We start from the raw sequence: 19520 nt of genomic DNA on the forward strand, positions 1-19520 counted from the left end.
TGTTTCCCGTTCCAGCACAGAGTCTGAATATCGTGCACTGGCTGATGCTACTTCAGAATTAATTTGGCTGCGTTGGCTTCTTACTGATATGGGGGCCCCACAGACATCACCCACTATTATTCATTGTGATAATCACAGTGCTATTCAGATTGCACACAATGATGTATTCCATGAACGAACAAAGCATATTGAGAATGACTGTCACTTTGTTCGCCACCACCTACAGAGCAACACACTTCATCTCCAACCCATCTCTACCACCGATCAACCTGCGGATATATTCACCAAAGCTCTCCATTCTCCTCGTTTCACTCAGTTAATTCACAAACTCAAGGTGGTCTCGACACTCCCATCTTGAGTTTGAGGGAGGGTATTAATGAAATTAGAGCAAATATCATGGAGTAGATTATGCTCAAATATCATGGAGGAGATTATGCTCAAATATCAAGGAGGAGATTATGCTGTATTTAACACTATTATTCTTCCCTTATTTAACCTTAATTTTGTGTATAAGTATACATGTATGTTGTAATATTTTGATAAGAGATATACAGAAAAATCAATAAAGTTACATTGCTAACAAATACCCAGTTTTATAATTTCATCGTAAAAATCGATTTACCAATAGGTCGGTTTCTAATTTTCAAAACCTAGAATTTTGATGTAAAAAGTCTAAATGTTTTTTATTTTCACAAAAGGAGGCTGTAATCATCATATTAAACAAGAAAAATTAAAAGTAAAATGGGTGGGAGATTTTAGGAGCAAAGTCTTGGGGACGATGTGTAAGAAATGGAATTAATTATTATTCCCCCCCCCCCCCTCCCCCATTAAACTTGAGGAAAAAATGTCACCCACTAAGTGAATTAGGAAATTTCCACTTTATATCATATGGGAAGAATGTTTCCATGTAAGTGACCAGAGATTTTAAGGATATGTATTCATGGGCAAAGTGTAGTTCTGTATTATTACAATTAATTGACCAAAAAACATCAATTCTAAAATTAAGAATTAAGAATTAAGAATGTAATCTTACTCATCTCCTCCAACTTGAAAGTTTGAATTTCATAGCACATTTATTATTCAAAAGAGACCATGGATTTAGAAATAATTAAGGGGAAAGAGTTATTTGATTCGGTCGATTATAAGTTTAACTTTTTTACTCGTGAACTACCAATTTTGTGTGTAGTAGATCATTGACAAATTTAATGTTTTTTTAATCTAAATTAGTTGATATTAAGATTCAAACCATAAATATCATATAAATTTACGCACATACTATATAATATCCAACGAATTATACTCATTTTTGACTAAAAATAACTAATACATTATATATAAACATAGACTTTATTTAACTCGACGCACTAAAAAGATGAAAAATATATTTATTAAAATTTGTAATTATAAATAAATTTTAATATTGGAACATTTACAAAAATATAACAAAAATTTGAATTCTCACTATTATCAACATCATTACTAGAAGCATACCGGTATTTATCAACATATATTAGTAATAGAATTTGAAATTTTGATATGTTTATTTTTTTAAAAAAATATTTTGTTAAATTTGTATTTATAGGAATTAATATTGTTTATTAATTTTAAATAAATAAAAAAGAAGACGTGGTCCCACGCGCCAAGAATGGACTCAGCGCTTTCAAACAAATATGAAAGTAATGGTTCGGCTGCCGATTTTACACAAAAACAAATCTCACCATTCTCTCTCTCTCTCTCTATGTATATATATAATAATATAGGAATTAAGAAGAAGGAGATGCTAGTTAGACCGACAGTTCGTAAAACTGTATTCGTCACCCACCATTTGGACGACGCCACGTGTTTAGTTCTACTCTTTACGCGTCTTCACGAACGAGCCGTGTCGTACGCGTTCTTTTATTTGTTTGTTTGTTTCGGTTCAATTACCTAATTACGTTTGTGTTCCCTTTTATTCATTTATTTATGAACTCTCTCCTCACCTCACCTCACCTCACCTTCTTTCTTAATAAATTTAATTTCTATCTTTTAACCTCTTCAATCTACTTATCCAATTTTCATTTCCAATTAACCCTTTTTTCTTAAAAAAAAAAAAAATTAATTTTTCAAACTTTTATAATTGTAAATGTGATACTTTTAGAGGTTTTCGATTCACTATTTATCTTGATTCTATGAAATACTTATACTTCGACGTTGGTAAAAAAAAGTACTGATACATGATCAAGATACGTACCTAATATGTAAAATATCTTTTATATATATATATTTGGGATGGATTTTTTACCCTAATATCCGTAGCTCTAAGTTCACTTAGTTTCAAAAAATTAATATACTTATTAGGGAAATAAAAAAAAATAAAAAATACATACCTAAGATCATATTTATTCGTCTATTTTTTCGTGTATTCCATTCAAATTCATCAAATCCTTTTATAAACTCAACCTCATTCATTATTCATCGCTTGTTTTTTGTGCTTTTATACCAATTATCAAATGTAACATTTAAATTTGTATTCGATAAACCAAACTAATTTTAAAACTTTTCAAATTTAAGCATCTAAAAGTTTTTTTTGTTAATTAATGTTTAGCCTTTTTATTTAAATATTTGCGTGGTTAGCAAAAAAAATTTATGGATTATTATTATTATTATCCTTTTTTTGTTTTTGGTATTTTTCATTTATGTGTTTCTATTTATTTACTTTTCTTTGGTGATTTGTTGGAAGTTCGAGGTCCTTTTATTCCCAAGTATACAATGTACTAGGCTTTCTGAATTTTTCAATTTATTATATAAAATTTTCATGATACAAGAAGATTTTATCATATTGAAGCGGTTTTAATCTCAATTGAAATGAAGTGATGGAAGTCAATTGTAAAATCAGAAAAAGAGAACTTAGGGCAGGGTAAAAGGCTCGAGTCCACCAACAGAGTGAGTTACGACCTAGGTTTCAGAGGTTGCCCTACTGCTTAAAGGGGTAGCTATTTCTCTTGTACCTCGCTTACTCTTCCCTAATTCAGTGCACCGGTTGGAGAATTCACTTTGACCCCTTCTTGCTTGCTTGGTCTCATTCATAAATACCAAATACTCGTGAACTATGTCCGGTGAATAAATTGGGGAGTGGGTCCTAATATAGTGAAGTGACCCAAGTTTAGATCTGACCCTCTCATTACCACTACCAAATACGAGCCACCATCGAAATATATTTATGCCAAATCTTAGATTCCATTTACTATCCGTCTGATATCCAATTTGCAACCAGAGTTACACAGACCCATGAGTGTAATTTGACGACACAAATACTCGTTCATCTTAATCAATCAGAACACAAAGCTTTTCTGTTGGCGTGCACGTGCAACAATCTTTAGATCAAACAATCATTTTGGAGAAAAATAAGAGACCTCCCTTCATACTATATATAAACATAATATTTGGTTATTTCCATAAATCTTAAATTTAATCCTCAAAAATCAATTTTGTTAAATTTGATTAAACCATGACCATAATTTTCATTAAATAAGGAAAAAATATATACGTGAATTCATTCTCAAACTTTAAAGTAAAAATACTATAGAAAACATAATTTTTATATAAAAAAATATGAACAATAAATTAATATTAGAGACTAAATTTAAGGTTTATTAAAAATATATGAATTAAAATTGAACAATCTTCAAATTATGAAGATCAAAGTAAGTATTTAACTTCTTTTAAACCTCTAATTGTTTTTAATTGGATTTGGTTAAAACTCTAAACTAATTGAAATACACTCTTAAAAGTTATTAATTTTTTTTTTTTGTTTTAAATGGATGATGCATAACGTCTACATATGTGTTTAATACTTCTTTAAATGGACTATTGGTTAATACAAATCAGAAAAAAGAATGGGAAATCAAATGAATAATAGTGATTATTTAGGATGCTTAAGGGAAATTTCATATATAGGCTTAGATTTGCTTCTAAATGTGAAGTAAATATAAACCCAACTACTTAGCTAAATTCCCTCTTCAAAAGTAGTTTATAGAAAATATTTAGGAAAATTAGCAAAAATGGTCTTTGTCCATAAGAGATGTTGTATGATGAAAATTGGTATACCTAATCCTATTAATCTTTCAAAATAAATAAAAGAATCATTCCTACACTGTTCTAACTCTATATTCAATTCTAGAATTACAACCTTCATTATTTAGCCCAATTTAGTATTCGTTTGATTTTTAATTTTTAACTTTTGATATCAAGTCTTGTATAAACGTCTCTCTAAATTTTTTGATTTGTTATCTATTTTTTATCAATGTTTTAAAAAACTAAGTCGAATTTTAAAAACTAAAAAAAAAAAAAAAGAGTGTAACGCTCCAAGTTTAGAAACAAACATGAATGAATCGATGATATCACATCTAAACAAGAGATCTTAAGGTAATCATGAAAGTATGGTTAAGAAATATTTAAAATAATAAAAAGTTACTACCTACCTAAACAAGCAAAACGAGGTGCACGTTTCACCTTCTTTTTTAGTGGCTCAATTATAGGAACTCTGTTTAGTTTGGAGTAACTCAATGATATTTACAAGTCATAAAAGACATAGAAAAGTGTCGATATCGTCAATTATAGAATTTGAATTCCAAATCCTATGTCTAATATGGTACAAGTAGTTTTACAAAAATGTGATTTGTTTTAATATTTGGCTATGAATTGAGAATTTTAGACGCTTATACAAGAGAAAGATGCAAGTCATCGTAAGAAATTACGAACTTTCAAACACAACATAATTACGAAAAGATCTTAGAAATTACTTTTTAGATTGATACTGAGGTGTTATCAAAGAATAATTACGAAGGAACTAAAAAACAAAGGAATAGTATGGATGAACTCAACAACTCAAATTAGGAAGGATAAAAGAAACCTTCCCTTCTAGTAGTTGATTGAGAGGGAAGTAGAAGTAATGGATGAAATTGAAAGTTTGGGGTTCATTTCAAATTTCATGTTTTAGACACATAAATCATTGAGAATGGGAAAAGAAAAAATGTGCTATAAATGGAACTTTTTTTCTTAAGAAACAAAAAAGAAACATCGATATATGAATTTGAACAAAAACATAGTTTAAGAAAATGGAGTCCAGATTCATGCCTAACTTCTTTCCACGTACCTTTCGATTAGTTTTGGGCATTGTAAGAAGAAAGCCGTCATGAACCTTCGCAGAATCACAACCACTACTGCGCCAATATGTCTCGCAACTCACACACCTTAACCCTACAAAACAAAAAACAAAACCACCAACAACCAAAATCATTATTCAACTACGTATTTCTCCCATGGCTGGATCCATCTCCCCCAAACTCCACTTCTCTAGATTTTCCTCCGAAGTGGCTTTAGTCGATCGATCTCCATACAAACTTCACTTTCTCCCATAACAAACCTTCTCTTCTCCCAATTTCCCCATCAACCAATAACCATGTCTTCTCCCACCGCCGGAATAATTTAAGATAAAAAAAAAAAAAAAAAAAGGAAAGAAAGAAAAAGAAAACTAAACATCACTTATTTTGCTCTAATTTAAGAAAATCAGAAATAATCGTACAGTAAAATAAGACCTCATCGGATTCTCTCAGGATATGGTTTCCAACATCTGAGTGTTTTCCGGCCTTATCAACCACATCGGCTCGATCATGCTGGAGAAGGAGAAACAAGAAGAAATTAGAAGCGAACTGAGTCAATTCGGTAAATTCACAGTGGTTGACGTTAGCAGAAGATCATTACTCTTTGGAATTTGAAAACTGGACTAAAATTCATCTGTCGGAGATGATCGGCACAAATTTTCCTTCTAAGATTTAGTTCTCTTAGGATAAATGAAATCGTTGGTAAGAGCTGCCATCTATAGATTTTATTATTGTTCTTATTTATTTAAGAATATTGTTATACACTCAGGATCAAATTATTTTAAGTGATTTGGGTTGAAAGTACTCCCGAACTTTTAGAAAAGTTAAAAAATATGGAGGAAGACTATTAAAATTTTGTTTAAAAAAATATTCATGAATTATTGAAAAAGTTTCATAATTGAACTAAAAAGGTTTATCCTTTATTCGGAAACTAAAATAAAAATTTGACTATTGACAAGTAATTATTGATCACGAACGCAATCAATTTTTATAGTTACTTTTATAATTAACATAAAATTAATAGTTAAATAAAAAAGTATCTTTGACTATTAATACACGATGATAATGCCATAACGATGCTAAATACACTATATACAACAATGGGAGATGCTAAATACAAAAAATGTCCCATCAACAATGGACGTGTTTAGATTTGACTACGATCGTAACTATTTTTTTTCTTCAAAATTTGGTATAAACGATTTCTTTTAATATTCTCTAATTTAAATGTCTAACCAATTTTTTCAAGATTAAATTTGGTTACTTAATCGTAAAAAAATAAAAGAAGAAATACGATATAATACATGCAGCGAAAAAAAAAAAGAAAAACAAGAAAGACAATAGAAACAAACAAAAAATCGCAGCTAAAAAAAGAAAGAGAACACAATAAAAGAATCGCACATAGAAGAAAAAGATGAAACGGAAATATTTATATATCAAAATCTTAATTTTACATCAATTTTGATTTCAATATATAATCCTGGAAAGTTTATAAAAAGTTCAAAAAATAAACTTAAATTATTAAATAAATATTTTATTATTATCAAATAGGTAAACAAGTCTATTGTTTATATTATATTTATTAGTATCATTTTATATTTATTTATTTTAATTTATAGACTTTTTTCGAATGTAATGAAAATATTGATTCACCCTTTATATCGATATCAAATCCATGAAAATGTAAAATATTGATAAAAATATAGACATATTGAGTTAACAATTTTGGTTTTTTATTTGAGTAGTAAGAAATTGGATTAGTAAGAAAACTTTTAAATATCTTTTAAATTTAGAAACTTTTCAATAGTTGAGAAATATTTTTGAAACAAAAAAGGTCTTTCATCCAAAACTAACAATAAGGATATTTTTTTCAACATTTTTTAAAGTTTAAGAATATTTTAAAAACTTTTTAAAAGTTTAAGAATACTTTTGAAACTTTTTAAAAGATTAGAGACACTTTTTATGCAAACCACGACTTGTTATCTACGAAAGTATTAATTTTTACTAAGACAAAAACAGGTAAGAGGGAAAAGGATAAAATAGCACCTCAGTTCTTGCATTTTTGGTACCCATTCAGTTTAAGTTCAAATTTAGCTTTTGTGCATATCTTAAATTTATTATTCCACAGTTTACTTTTTATCAACATTAGTTAGATAAAAAAACACAAAAAAAAACATCCAATTCCTTCAAATTTGTAGACATATGGATTTGATCGAAATTGAAGTTGGAAATTTCAGGTTTCCCAACGTCGTATCCATACAATTTTTTATAGGAAGTTACCAAAACAATAAAAATGATGTGTAGGTTTTAGTGGATCAACTAAAAGGTCCCTGCCAAGTTAGTTTTCATGCTTATGACTCAATAAAATGAATTTATTAGTAAACATCTTTTCCGCTTATGTGTACCACAATTTGATCTCATAGGATAATTCACTTTGGATATAAAAGAAAATTCATAGGATATTAAATCTAAATTAGATGGTCACTACAGGTTGAACTTATGACCTCTTAATCCTATATCAAAGCTATATGGAGAGGAATATGGCTGAGAAATGATATGGACCGAAGATAAGCAAGGAAGGCAGAAAACTGCGAAGAGATTCGTATTTTGCTTTAAAGCAAATGTACCAAAAAAACTGGACAAATTGGTACATTGAGGTTGTGGAATAAAGGTTATGGAATCACTTCAAGAGAAAATTGCCCCATCTTCAACGTTGCAGAGCCAAAGATAGAGAACTTTTCATTGGAACGTTTCTAGAAAAGATGCCTAATTGCCTACTTGATTACTACTCATCGAAACATACAGGAAGGAGAAGAAAATAGAAAGAGGTTCTACAACTGAAACAAAGACTTGAATTTCAATTTATTTTGGGGATGCAAATATCCAACAATCTTAGTGTAAATCAGCAATGAAAATGAAGGTTCCACAGAATAAGATTCCTTTCCTTAATTTCAAAATGAATATTTTCCCCCTGTTTAAATTTATAATGGAGTGGGAATCTGACTTTAGTCTTTTACGTGAGAATAAGACAACCAGGCAAAAAAAGACAGAGGAAGACAATGGCATGGAGTAGTATATATTCACTCGGATTATTCATCTCCAGGAAGTGAAAATTAAAGACTATAAAATCCCAAACACTAAAAACCAACAATTTAACATCTAAAAGGTTGAAGAAGAAGAAACTTCTGAAAAATGAGCAGGCGTTCGACTAATTTTCCTCCAGGAATTTGGCAGGCTAGAAGGGAATACGATCGCCAGAGATATAACAGAAATGAATCAAACCGAGTGAACTCCACACCCTCACACACTCAATCATTTCAGGTCAGTGGGCTAACGATTCTTTTGTTTTGCAACGAACTGTATTCCGATCCCGCCATCAAAGCTTATGTTATTATCCTACGACATGATTTGCAGGCCATAAAACAGACCTCGTAGATCTAGATCATATTTAAAGTTCCCTGTTGACAGTTCTAGTTTTCATATATTAGTACTTGAAGAGATGATAACAATTGTATAGCTCATGCTCGTTCATGTGTTGTCAGAATTCTTACAGAGAGATAGATCCAGTTCCATGGAGACCTGCTGGGGAGACGATGATAACAAGAATATTGGACATCGGCAGGTAAATAACACAAGAGCTTAGTAGTTATATAGGAGCATTTGGTGTTTTGGATTGAATTATAGGCAAACCAAAGAAGTTGGTATTGCAGATTCACTTCGCAAAATGATTTGAAATTATGAAAACTTAAAGAGGCCAGGCAAAGTTTGCGGTATATTGCCTGGAAATAACATGGCCTAATATCTAACTCAGGAAGATAACTTGGCAGAGAAGCAAGAAGTTCATGACTTTCACCAGTGGAAGAATTTGGGGAAACAAATCACAAAGTGTCAGATACTAGGAGACTGGTTTGTTGGAGATTCTCTTACACAAGGGAGTTTAACAACATTCAAAATCACACAATGCATTAAGCACGAATTTGTTCAACAATAATCCATATCACAATTTGCGGGGAAATAGAAATATGGCATTCTTGATTGAATTGCTATTATAAATAGCTGTAACTTTTGAGAAGAACAGATAGCAATAATTTTCAATTTTTTTTTCATGAGCAGCATCCAAATTTGAAATAACAAACTAAATCCTCTTTGACAATATCATTTGGTTTCAGGGGGAATTTACTTACATTGCCTTACATTCTGCAAGTAAAATCCATATCCTCCATACTTTGTTGATAATTCATTGACTTTTTGAGAAATTTCCAGCCTTCCAGAAGAACCACCTGCAATAGTCAGAATCATCACACACTCAAGACCGAGACAGATTGAGGCCAGTCCAATACCTGCGGAGCTGTACTCACCAACTCCAAGATCCGAAGGGAACTCGACGCTAACATCTGAAGAGCAAAATATGGCTCTGAATAAGCTGAAGAAAAAAGTTTATGATCCTCCGAGTAACACGAGTAGGAGAATAAATTTCTATTACAGAGAGAATAACAGAGTAAACTACAATGAGAGGCACAACAACAATAGTGATGAAGAAGGCAAGGGATGCGCCGTTTGCCTTGAAGATTTCCAGCCAAAAGAGGAGGTGATGACGACGCCGTGCAACCATATGTTTCACGAGCAATGCATAGTTCCATGGGTGAAGAGCAACGGCCAATGTCCGGTTTGCAGATTTACCTTGTTCGAACGACGAACAGAGCGAAGAGGAGCTTCTTCCAATTTCAACAACAATGTATCAATTGCGCCACCTAGTAGCCTAGTCGACGACGAGCTCATGTACTTGATACGAGCCATGGAAGAGGCTCTGATGCTACGAAATGTGGCCGAATTTTGGGGAGCATGAAGTGGCATCACGATCTTCCCCAAAAAATCAACACGCAGAATGCCCTAAATTTGAAGGAATGATGAAATCTGATCACTAAAAAATTAATGTTGTCCTCTGAACATGAAAATAATTCGAGGAGAGAGCTCGTTGTAAGCATAAAAAGCATCCTCTCGGCGATGACATTTTCGATCGATTGAGTTTCTTCTTCGATCTTGCGATGATCATGAAATTCTTGGCGCCAAAAGCTCATATACTTCATCATGCAATTAATCGTAGTAATTTTCGAATAGTGGTTAGAAATCAAAATACCATACAACCTAACATAGAAATATGTGCCTTTACAAGTTATAACCACTCGATCACAATCACATGTTTTGGACTTGTTTCATGTTGACGTGGTTAGCTTTAGATCATCCGACCTTCTCTTTCGACTTTAAATCCTCAATTTTCATAGATGTATCTAAATGTATTTAAGTAAAACGTGACCGAGGATTTAAATTAGTAAAATTTAAATTGATATATTTGTAAAAGTTTATGTCAAAATTGATATAATTTTTAAAATTCAAGACACACTTTAAAGAACTTTAAAGAATAGAAAGTAAATTGATTTTTTTTCTAAATATACATTTTAAATTTTGGCAACATTTGTCCTTTGACATGGAAAAGAAAGAAAGAAGGAATTAGGAGAACCACAACTTATTCTCTAATTTTAAACCGTAGAAGGATATTTTCTTTAGGAAAAGAAAAAAGAAGTATATCATAAAGAAAGTTCAATCGCACATTTTTTACAAATAATTACTAAACGAGGTTTAAAAGCTTTGAATTTATGAATATTTTCTCTTTAAGTTTTCTAAAAAGTTTCCATTTTGTATATAATAGTTTTTAAATTTTGAAAAATGTGTATCTATATGTTTATAATATATGTAATTTCAAAAAGATCAATTTGTTATTGATTTATTAGATACAAAATTAAACTTCGAGTTCTAATAAAAATCTAGAATTTTAATTTTATGTGTTGACAAAGAGATAAATTCTAGAGAAAATGTTGTCTAATAATAGATCTTATTAGATATAAGCTTGAAATTTTTTAAAAATTTACTAATTACAAGATTGCAACTTTAAAGACCTATATAATATAATATTCGAGAACTTAATTAAATAACTTGTAATTTAACATACGAGAGTAGTTTACGAGTGTGCAATAGATCTCCATGTAATCACTTTAACGCATAAGAATACATACATTTAAAATGTAAAAACATTTTCTAATCAACAAGTACGGAAAAGGAGATTGGTAGTTACGATTTCTAAGGATAGATATAAAAAAAATAAAAATCTATCTCTACTTAACTTAGATATTTTAACTAGAGATAGTTCTCTATTTTTAATATAAACATCGGTCAGAATCGATTTTTTCAAACAAACCGTTGCGTAAAAACTATGATGGTTTATTAAACATTCGAACCAATCTAACCATAGAAGAGTTTGAATCGATTTGATCTAAACCGAACCCGTCGGTCAATTTCAAAATTAATAAAAAACGAAGAAATATCAGTGAGTGAACGGCGAGAAAGGAACCACAACGAGAAGGGCACGTATTCATTTCTCAAACCACATCCGTTCTCTTTAAGAACTCCGGCGTCATCTTCCGTCGTTGAATCCTCTCTGGTCTGCGCCATTCAATCTCAGAGGCTACCATTTCTTTCAATCACTCGTACTGCTTCGCTCCTATCCGTTTCCCCACAATCCTGTTCTCTGAAGGATAGTAAAGTACGCTCCTCTTCTTCAATTTCGTCCTTCAATTGTTTTCCCATGTCCTCTCTTCAGCTGAAAGTTCTGTTTTTTAAGTTCTTTTTTTTTTTTTTTTAATGATTAATAGTTGCTGAAGTAAATTTCTGACTCAATTTTCTAGCATTCATTTTGAAATTCTTGTATTGATCGAAATACTAATTACTAGGAGCGTTTGAAATCTCAAACTGGGAGTTATTGCCATGTATCAGTACCTTGGTTTAAGCGTTGAGTTCTATGATAGTCTTTGATTTTACAGCTAATGAGTTTTACTAGCATGTAGAAATAATTGCTTGAAGATGCAGTTGCTATTCTAGCTGCTTTTCGTTCTATCATATTTGCACCATCATCTTTCATGGGCTTCGATAATTAGCTCTGGAGATGCGATTTTATTGATTAATTCATTTATTGTTCTAGATGTGAATCACTCAGTGTGGGGAAATACCCATGAGATAAGAGTATGTGAAGTATTAACCAAACATCTTTATTTTGGTTTTATAATATGATAACTATCTCCAGATATGGCTGCCTCTTCTGCATCTGCATGTCTTGTGGGAAACGGTATGTCCTCCCACTGTGCCAAATCAAATCTACGCAAGTTTTTGCATAACAGGCGATTCGTCCCTTCTACAAGCCTCCAATCATTGGGAAAAAGAGCTAAAGCCGGTGTGGTAAAGGCGTCTATGGAACCAAGGGAGAACGAAGGAAGAAGAGACTTCCTAAAGTTATTGCTTGGTAATGTTGGAGTTGGTACGTCTGCTTTGTTGGGAAATGGGAGGGCTAATGCTGATGACCAAGGGGTATCTTCATCTAGGATGTCTTATTCTAGGTTTTTGGAGTATTTGGATAAGGATAGAGTGAAGAAAGTAGATCTATTCGAAAATGGAACTATAGCAATTGTCGAGGCTGTTTCCCCTGAATTGGGCAACCGGGTGCAGCGTGTTCGTGTACAGCTTCCAGGACTTAGCCAGGAGCTTCTTCAGAAGTTTAGGGAGAAAAACATTGACTTTGCTGCACATAATGCTCAAGAGGATTCTGGCTCTTTGTTATTTAACTTAATTGGGAATCTCGCCTTCCCATTAATTTTGATTGGAGGGCTGTTTCTACTATCAAGGCGTTCATCTGGAGGGATGGGTGGTCCTGGAGGGCCTGGGTTTCCTCTTGCATTTGGTCAATCTAAAGCAAAGTTCCAAATGGAACCGAACACTGGTGTGACTTTTGATGATGTTGCTGGAGTAGATGAAGCCAAGCAGGATTTCATGGAGGTGGTGGAGTTCCTTAAGAAGCCCGAGAGGTTCACTGCTGTTGGAGCTCGCATTCCTAAAGGTGTTCTCCTTGTTGGTCCTCCTGGAACTGGGAAAACTTTGCTAGCCAAGGCCATTGCTGGTGAAGCAGGTGTCCCATTTTTCTCTATATCGGGTTCTGAGTTTGTTGAAATGTTTGTTGGTATTGGTGCTTCTCGAGTTCGTGATCTCTTCAAGAAGGCCAAGGAAAATGCACCTTGCATTGTGTTTGTTGATGAAATTGATGCTGTTGGACGTCAAAGAGGCACTGGAATTGGTGGTGGGAATGACGAACGAGAACAAACACTTAACCAGCTTCTGACTGAAATGGATGGGTTCGAGGGAAACACTGGGATTATTGTAATTGCTGCCACAAACAGGGCAGACATTCTTGACTCTGCTTTATTGAGGCCTGGACGTTTTGATAGACAGGTGAGAATTATTCCATTGGTTATAGGCAACTTTCGATTATTAAACATTATGTTTGAGATGGTGCCAATTAGAAGAAAAAACTTCTGAGTATGGTACTCTATTGCATGCAGGTCACTGTTGATGTCCCTGACGTGAAGGGGAGAACAGAAATTTTAAAGGTTCATGCTAATAACAAGAAGTTTGACAATGATGTTTCTCTCGATGTTATAGCCATGAGAACACCTGGTTTCAGCGGGGCTGATCTTGCAAACCTGTTGAATGAGGCTGCCATATTGGCTGGACGGCGTGGTAAGACTGCTATTTCATCTAAAGAGATCGACGATTCAATTGATCGAATTGTAGCTGGCATGGAAGGAACAGTAATGACTGATGGGAAGAGCAAAAGCCTTGTGGCATATCATGAAGTTGGGCACGCCATTTGTGGGTAGGTTATCTTTTGCATCGCTTTGATAAGGAAATCAACTTTTATATAGCTCCTTTAATTCCATAATCCTTAATTTTAGAAATCTCATTGAGTATGCTCTTTCGTTTAATTTTATCTACTCAACTCCAAGTTGTTATACACTATTTTGATCAAAAGCTCTCAAACCGTGTGACTTTTACAATACTTGCCGTAGTTTGATTCGAGCTTCAGTAATACGTTTAACTGCCGAATGCTTTATTTACCAGATATTCTAAAAAGCGGTTTGCAATGTACACCCAACCAGGGGGCTTCCCTCCTACAAGTTTCGAATACATATTCTTACTGCATAACCTTAATATATTTAAGTATCCTCTCCATTTGATGGCTCTTAATTTACATACTTTTTTTTAATACAAGACTATGGCTCTTAATTTACGTACTTTTCCAACCAGTTGATGGCTGCATTTCATGCAGATCTATGCCTTCCGCCCCATTCGTCTTACTTTCCCTTGCTCAATTTCTTTTCCTTTCACCTATTTCACGTTCTTCAATGAAAGGTGGTTTGTTACTCGTAAAAGGAAAAAAGTTGCTAAAATTTTTATTGCCTTTTCCATGCAGTACTTTAACTCCTGGACATGACCCTGTTCAAAAGGTGACCTTAGTTCCACGTGGTCAGGCTCGTGGTCTTACCTGGTTCATTCCTTCCGATGATCCAACCTTGATCTCTAAGCAGCAACTCTTTGCTAGAATCGTTGGTGGACTAGGCGGCAGGGCAGCCGAGGAAGTGATCTTTGGTGAACCTGAGGTGACAACAGGTGCAGCAGGTGACCTTCAACAGATCACTGGGTTAGCCAAACAGGCAAGTTTAAACTCATTCACCATGTTAGCAACAAACTATTTATTATTATTATTTTTTTTAAAGAAAACAAAACTTTTCATTGATATAATGAGACGAGACTAGTGCTCAAAATACAAGAAAACCGAATATTCGAGAATGGATGTAATACAACAACAATGTGAGCAAACACATCCTAACGACAAAGATTGAGAAGCATAGACAAACGGCCCATGGAAAAATACTAAAATCTTAGAGAAAGAGCATCAAGAAGAGGTCGTGGTCCTTGCAACTTTAAATCGATCAGTCCAATGAAGAGATTTATCATGGAAAACCCAATAATTATTTTCTTCAAACCATTTCTGAATACCGCCTGTTCCATTGAAAAAATTGTGATGAGTACAATGGCTTTGTTTGGTTTGCTTGCAGATGGTTGTAACATTTGGGATGTCAGAAATAGGTCCATGGTCTCTCATGGACTCTGCAGCTCAGAGTGCTGATGTTATCATGCGAATGATGGCTAGGAACTCCATGTCCGAAAAACTTGCCGAGGACATTGATGCAGCGATCAAGAGAATATCCGATGAAGCCTATGAAATTGCATTGGCTCACATTAGGAACAACCGTGAGGCCATGGATAAGATTGTTGAGGTCCTACTCGAGAAGGAGACAATAACAGGTGACGAATTCCGGGCTATTCTTTCCGAATTTGTTGAAATCCCAGTTGAAAACAGGGTTGCTCCAGCAACAGCTGCTACACCGGTTACTGTTTAAACAGCTTTAGAACATACTGTAATTACAATTGACAAGTATTTGTACGTATTGAAGTGTACTATAGTCTTCGGTCACATGTAATTAAGAGAGTTTAAATAGTCATTTGATCACTTGGAAACAATCAGTGAATTTGTAATTTCTCGCCTTGGAGTTTTCCCACTTGCTTAACTCGTTATAGTAAATGGCTAGCTAAGTCGGATGTTATGACCAGCAAATTTAGATTCTGATAAAGTCCAAGTGAGTCGGATCAAACCAAACTTAAATTGTCAGTTCGGTTTGAAAAATTTATGATTATAAATTAGTCGAAAATTGTTAGAACTTACGGAATTGTTGAAACATCTCTTTATCAGGCGAGATCTACTATCGAGATTTCACTAAAATATTAAAATGTTGGTGGTCAATACCGTTCGAGATAGACTGAGAACAACAACCACGTTATTTCTTACAGTTTTCCAGATAATTTGGGTATAGATCATAGACCAAATTCATAATCACAACTCAATCTAAAGAATTACTCACCAAAATGGTTGAACCCATGGTGACAAAATGAGCATTCACAATTGTGTAATCGTCTACGAAACGGAGGATTAGCAAATCAAATTGCTTACTTCAAATCCTCGGCTTCACCGTTTCCACCAAACTTAAGAAATCAAAACACATGCATTCTCTCAAGGCTCATTTGGCAATGTTTCCATTTCTTATTTCTTCATTTTTTAAACAAAAACGAGACTATGTTTAATAACTATTTTCGTTTTCTGTTTCTTGAAGAAAAAAAAACAATAACTTGTTTGATAATCAATTAGTGTTACTCGTTTCTTGTGTTAAAATATATAAAATTCATCAAAATATAGGGGAATTTTCAAAATATATTAAAATAAAAAATAAAAAATCAGTATAGCTAAATGGAAAAGAAACTATAAAATTAAATATGAGATTTGAAATTCAAACAATACATAAATTTAAAACTAGATTAAACATATAAAAATGAAAAAAGAATAAAGAAAGAAAAAATAAAAAAAAAAATTAAGAAATATTAAACATATTAAATGTGAAAAATAAATATAAAAGTTAATTAAAAAGAAAAAAAGAAATACAAAATCATCAAAAATTGTTTCAATCATGTTTATCTATCAGCAAGTCAACTACAGATTTTAACAAATAGAATGAATGAGATCAAATAAAACGATAACAAAACTCTCTTATCGTTTCTTGAAAAATGAAAAACAGAAACCGTGATTTTCGTTTTTAGTATTACCATTACCATTACCATAACCACAAGCCACCATAGACAAAAGGCGATATATGGGCAAGCCCAGTGGCAGTTTCAATGCCTTCTTGAACCCCTTTTATTCATTTACTGTGCGATCGCTCTCCATGAAGATTTCTTCTTCTGCTTCTTTACAAGAATTTACCAGCCTCTGCAATGACGGACGCATAAGACAAGCCTATGACACGTTCAAAGTCGAGATATGGTCAGACCCATCTCTGTTTTCTCATCTTCTTCAATCATGCATAAAACTAGGCTCGCTTTTTGGAGGAAAACAGGTCCATTCTTTGATAATTACATCTGGGGGTTCCAAAGACAAGTTCATTTCGAATCACCTTTTAAACTTGTACTCCAAATTAGGACAGTTTAAGTCTTCTTTGGTGCTGTTTAGTAACATGCCACGAAGAAATTTAATGTCGTTTAACATTTTGATCAATGGGTATTTGCAGCTTGGGGACTTGGAAAACGCCCAGAAGTTGTTTGATGAAATGTCTGAAAGAAACATTGCCACATGGAATGCAATGATAGCAGGTCTGACCCAGTTTGAATTTAACAAACAAGCTTTAAGTTTGTTTAAAGAAATGTATGGATTGGGTTTTTTGCCTGATGAGTTTACACTAGGCAGTGTACTCAGAGGTTGCGCTGGTTTAAGATCTTTACTTGCAGGTCAAGAGGTTCATGCTTGTCTCTTGAAATGTGGATTTGAACTGAGTTCGGTAGTGGGCAGCTCTCTAGCTCATATGTATATAAAGTCTGGTAGTTTATCTGATGGAGAGAAGTTAATTAAATCAATGCCAATTCGTACTGTAGTTGCTTGGAATACTCTTATTGCTGGAAAAGCGCAAAATGGGTGTCCAGAAGAAGTGTTGAACCAGTATAATATGATGAAAATGGCAGGCTTTCGACCGGATAAAATAACATTTGTGAGTGTATTAAGTGCATGTTCGGAACTGGCGACGTTAGGCCAAGGCCAGCAAATCCATGCTGAAGTGATCAAAGCTGGAGCTAGTTCAGTTTTAGCGGTTATCAGTTCATTGATTAGCATGTATTCACGATCTGGGTGTCTAGAGGACTCTATAAAAGCCTTTGTGGATCGTGAAGATTTTGATGTCGTGTTATGGAGTTCTATGATTGCCGCTTATGGATTCCATGGGAGAGGAGAGGAAGCTGTGGAGCTGTTTCACCAAATGGAAGATTTGAAAATGGAGGCAAATGAAGTGACCTTCTTGAGTCTGCTTTATGCTTGTAGTCACTCTGGATTGAAGGAGAAAGGAACTGAGTATTTAGATTTGATGGTGAAGAAGTATAAACTCAAGCCTAGAATTGAACACTACACATGTGTGGTTGATCTGCTCGGTCGGGCTGGCCGGTTGGAGGAAGCAGAGGGTATGATAAGATCAATGCCTGTAAAACCAGATGGCATTATTTGGAAAACTTTATTAGCAGCCTGCAAACTCCACAAGGAAGCAGAAATGGCCAAACGAATTTCTGAAGAAATTATAAAGCTTGATCCTCTAGATGCTGCTTCCTATGTGCTGCTTTCAAACATCCATGCTTCTGCTAGAAATTGGCCCAACGTTTCCGAGATTAGGAAAGCAATGAGAGACAGGAACGTCAGGAAGGAACCAGGCATTAGTTGGTTAGAACTCAAAAATTTGGTTCATCAATTTAGCATGGGGGACAAATCTCACCCACAATACTTTGAGATTGATTTGTATTTGAAAGAACTAATGTCCGAACTGAAACGGCATGGTTACGTGCCGGACTTAGGCTCGGTTTTGCACGACATGGACAATGAAGAAAAAGAATACAACTTGGCACATCACAGTGAGAAGTTTGCAATTGCTTTTGCACTGATGAATACTTCAGAGAATGTCCCAATAAGAGTGATGAAGAACTTGAGAGTCTGCAATGACTGTCATAATGCCATTAAGTGCATATCAAGGATTAGGAATAGAGAGATTATTGTAAGAGATGCAAGTAGATTTCACCATTTCAAGGATGGTGAATGTTCTTGTGGTAATTATTGGTAGGAATTTTTCTTTTTCTTTCGCACAAATAGGGATATGAGAATTTGAATCTCTAACATTATAAGACACATTGCAAGTCGACTACCCTAAGCTATATTCCGTCGACTACCCTAAGCTATGTTCGTTTACGGTCTCTTTCCATATGTAAACCTAAGGTTCGATCTAATTAATAAGCATTCATTTATATAATGTTTCAAACAAGCCTGAGCTTGATCATGCTCGTTGGGATAGGAACAATACAAGTAAAGACTCAACAAAATACTGAGAAACTGAAAGACCAAGTCGATCCATTGGTTTTGTTTGATATTTTAGTATAAAATTGGACATTTTTATTTATATTTTGTGAAAACTAAAATATATTGATTCGGATGGGGTTTAAGTATGTTATATTTATATATCGTTAAAATAAGCTCCGACATCGGAAGAAAAAACCAATTAATATAGAACAGTTTTTTAAAAAAATGAAAAAAAAATGAAAAAAAAAAGTCCAATTGAAATCTATAAATAAAATAATAATAATAATAACAACAATAATAACCTTGAGACTTTTTTTTTTTTTATCCTACATAAAGAAAAAAGAGACATTTTCTTTTTCCTTTTCTGTGACTAACCTCAGTAATAGTATCTTCTAAAGAACAAAGCAAATAGGAGTGTTATTTTCGTAGCAGAAGAAAAGGTTTTACATTAGGAAATCAACATAAGAATAAGTGTAACCAGGAAATAAAAGGAAGAAGCAATA

General features: G+C 33.4%; 3 protein-coding genes and 1 long non-coding RNA gene across 7 annotated transcripts; 3 read left to right on the forward strand and 1 right to left on the reverse strand.

Annotated features, from left to right (window-relative positions):
- Positions 1–4931: 4931 nt before the first annotated feature.
- On the reverse strand, positions 4932–6067 carry LOC103495487 (uncharacterized). Of its 2 annotated transcripts, XR_007820675.1 has the most exons (3): positions 5743–5937; positions 5577–5654; positions 4932–5238 (listed from the first exon to the last, which is right to left on the reverse strand). It is a non-coding gene; the product is annotated as an uncharacterized LOC103495487 (long non-coding RNA). The 2 variants fall into 2 exon arrangements; XR_538875.3 differs by having other exon boundaries at positions 4932–5654; positions 5743–6067.
- Positions 6068–8423: 2356 nt separating this feature from the next.
- LOC103495488 (uncharacterized) lies at positions 8424–10382 on the forward strand. Its single transcript, XM_008457065.3, has 4 exons — positions 8424–8462; positions 8684–8763; positions 8953–9047; positions 9405–10382. Exons 2-4 carry the CDS (start codon positions 8713–8715, stop codon positions 9985–9987), a joined length of 729 nt encoding a protein of 242 aa, XP_008455287.1. The 5' UTR covers positions 8424–8462; positions 8684–8712; the 3' UTR covers positions 9988–10382.
- Positions 10383–11336: 954 nt separating this feature from the next.
- LOC103495489 (ATP-dependent zinc metalloprotease FTSH 2, chloroplastic) lies at positions 11337–15620 on the forward strand. Of its 2 annotated transcripts, none has more exons than XM_008457066.3 (5): positions 11337–11739; positions 12277–13472; positions 13583–13896; positions 14494–14734; positions 15140–15620. In XM_008457066.3, the coding sequence occupies exons 2-5, from the start codon at positions 12279–12281 to the stop codon at positions 15482–15484; spliced, it is 2094 nt and encodes a 697-aa protein (XP_008455288.1). In that variant the 5' UTR covers positions 11337–11739; positions 12277–12278; the 3' UTR covers positions 15485–15620. The 2 variants fall into 2 exon arrangements, with proteins under 2 accessions (XP_008455288.1, XP_050940355.1); XM_051084398.1 differs by having other exon boundaries at positions 11392–11739; positions 14494–14738.
- A 989-nt stretch (positions 15621–16609) lies between these two features.
- On the forward strand, positions 16610–18982 carry LOC103495490 (pentatricopeptide repeat-containing protein At2g41080). Of its 2 annotated transcripts, XM_017046198.2 has the most exons (2): positions 16624–17029; positions 17201–18982. In XM_017046198.2, exons 1-2 carry the CDS (start codon positions 16787–16789, stop codon positions 18782–18784), a joined length of 1827 nt encoding a protein of 608 aa, XP_016901687.1. In that variant the 5' UTR covers positions 16624–16786; the 3' UTR covers positions 18785–18982. The 2 variants fall into 2 exon arrangements, with proteins under 2 accessions (XP_008455289.1, XP_016901687.1); XM_008457067.3 differs by having other exon boundaries at positions 16610–18982.
- Positions 18983–19520: the final 538 nt, after the last annotated feature.

The sequence above is a fragment of the Cucumis melo genome, chromosome 1 (assembly GCF_025177605.1).
Source record: "Cucumis melo cultivar AY chromosome 1, USDA_Cmelo_AY_1.0, whole genome shotgun sequence".
In the NCBI taxonomy this organism is placed as follows: domain Eukaryota; kingdom Viridiplantae; phylum Streptophyta; class Magnoliopsida; order Cucurbitales; family Cucurbitaceae; genus Cucumis; species Cucumis melo.

Excerpts from the sequence above, each read along its gene's own strand:
- LOC103495488 (XM_008457065.3), top strand. The coding sequence starts at position 8,713 with ATGGAGACCTGCTGGGGAGACGATGATAACAAGAATATTGGACATCGG. Across the intron at positions 8,764-8,952 it reads AGAATATTGGACATCGGCAG|GAAGATAACTTGGCAGAGAA; the intron begins GTAAATAACACA and ends TATCTAACTCAG. Across the intron at positions 9,048-9,404 it reads TGTCAGATACTAGGAGACTG|CCTTCCAGAAGAACCACCTG; the intron begins GTTTGTTGGAGA and ends AGAAATTTCCAG.
- LOC103495489 (XM_008457066.3), top strand. The coding sequence starts at position 12,279 with ATGGCTGCCTCTTCTGCATCTGCATGTCTTGTGGGAAACGGTATGTCC. Across the intron at positions 13,897-14,493 it reads GTTGGGCACGCCATTTGTGG|TACTTTAACTCCTGGACATG; the intron begins GTAGGTTATCTT and ends TTTTCCATGCAG. Across the intron at positions 14,735-15,139 it reads TCACTGGGTTAGCCAAACAG|ATGGTTGTAACATTTGGGAT; the intron begins GCAAGTTTAAAC and ends GTTTGCTTGCAG.
- LOC103495490 (XM_008457067.3), top strand. The coding sequence starts at position 16,787 with ATGGGCAAGCCCAGTGGCAGTTTCAATGCCTTCTTGAACCCCTTTTAT.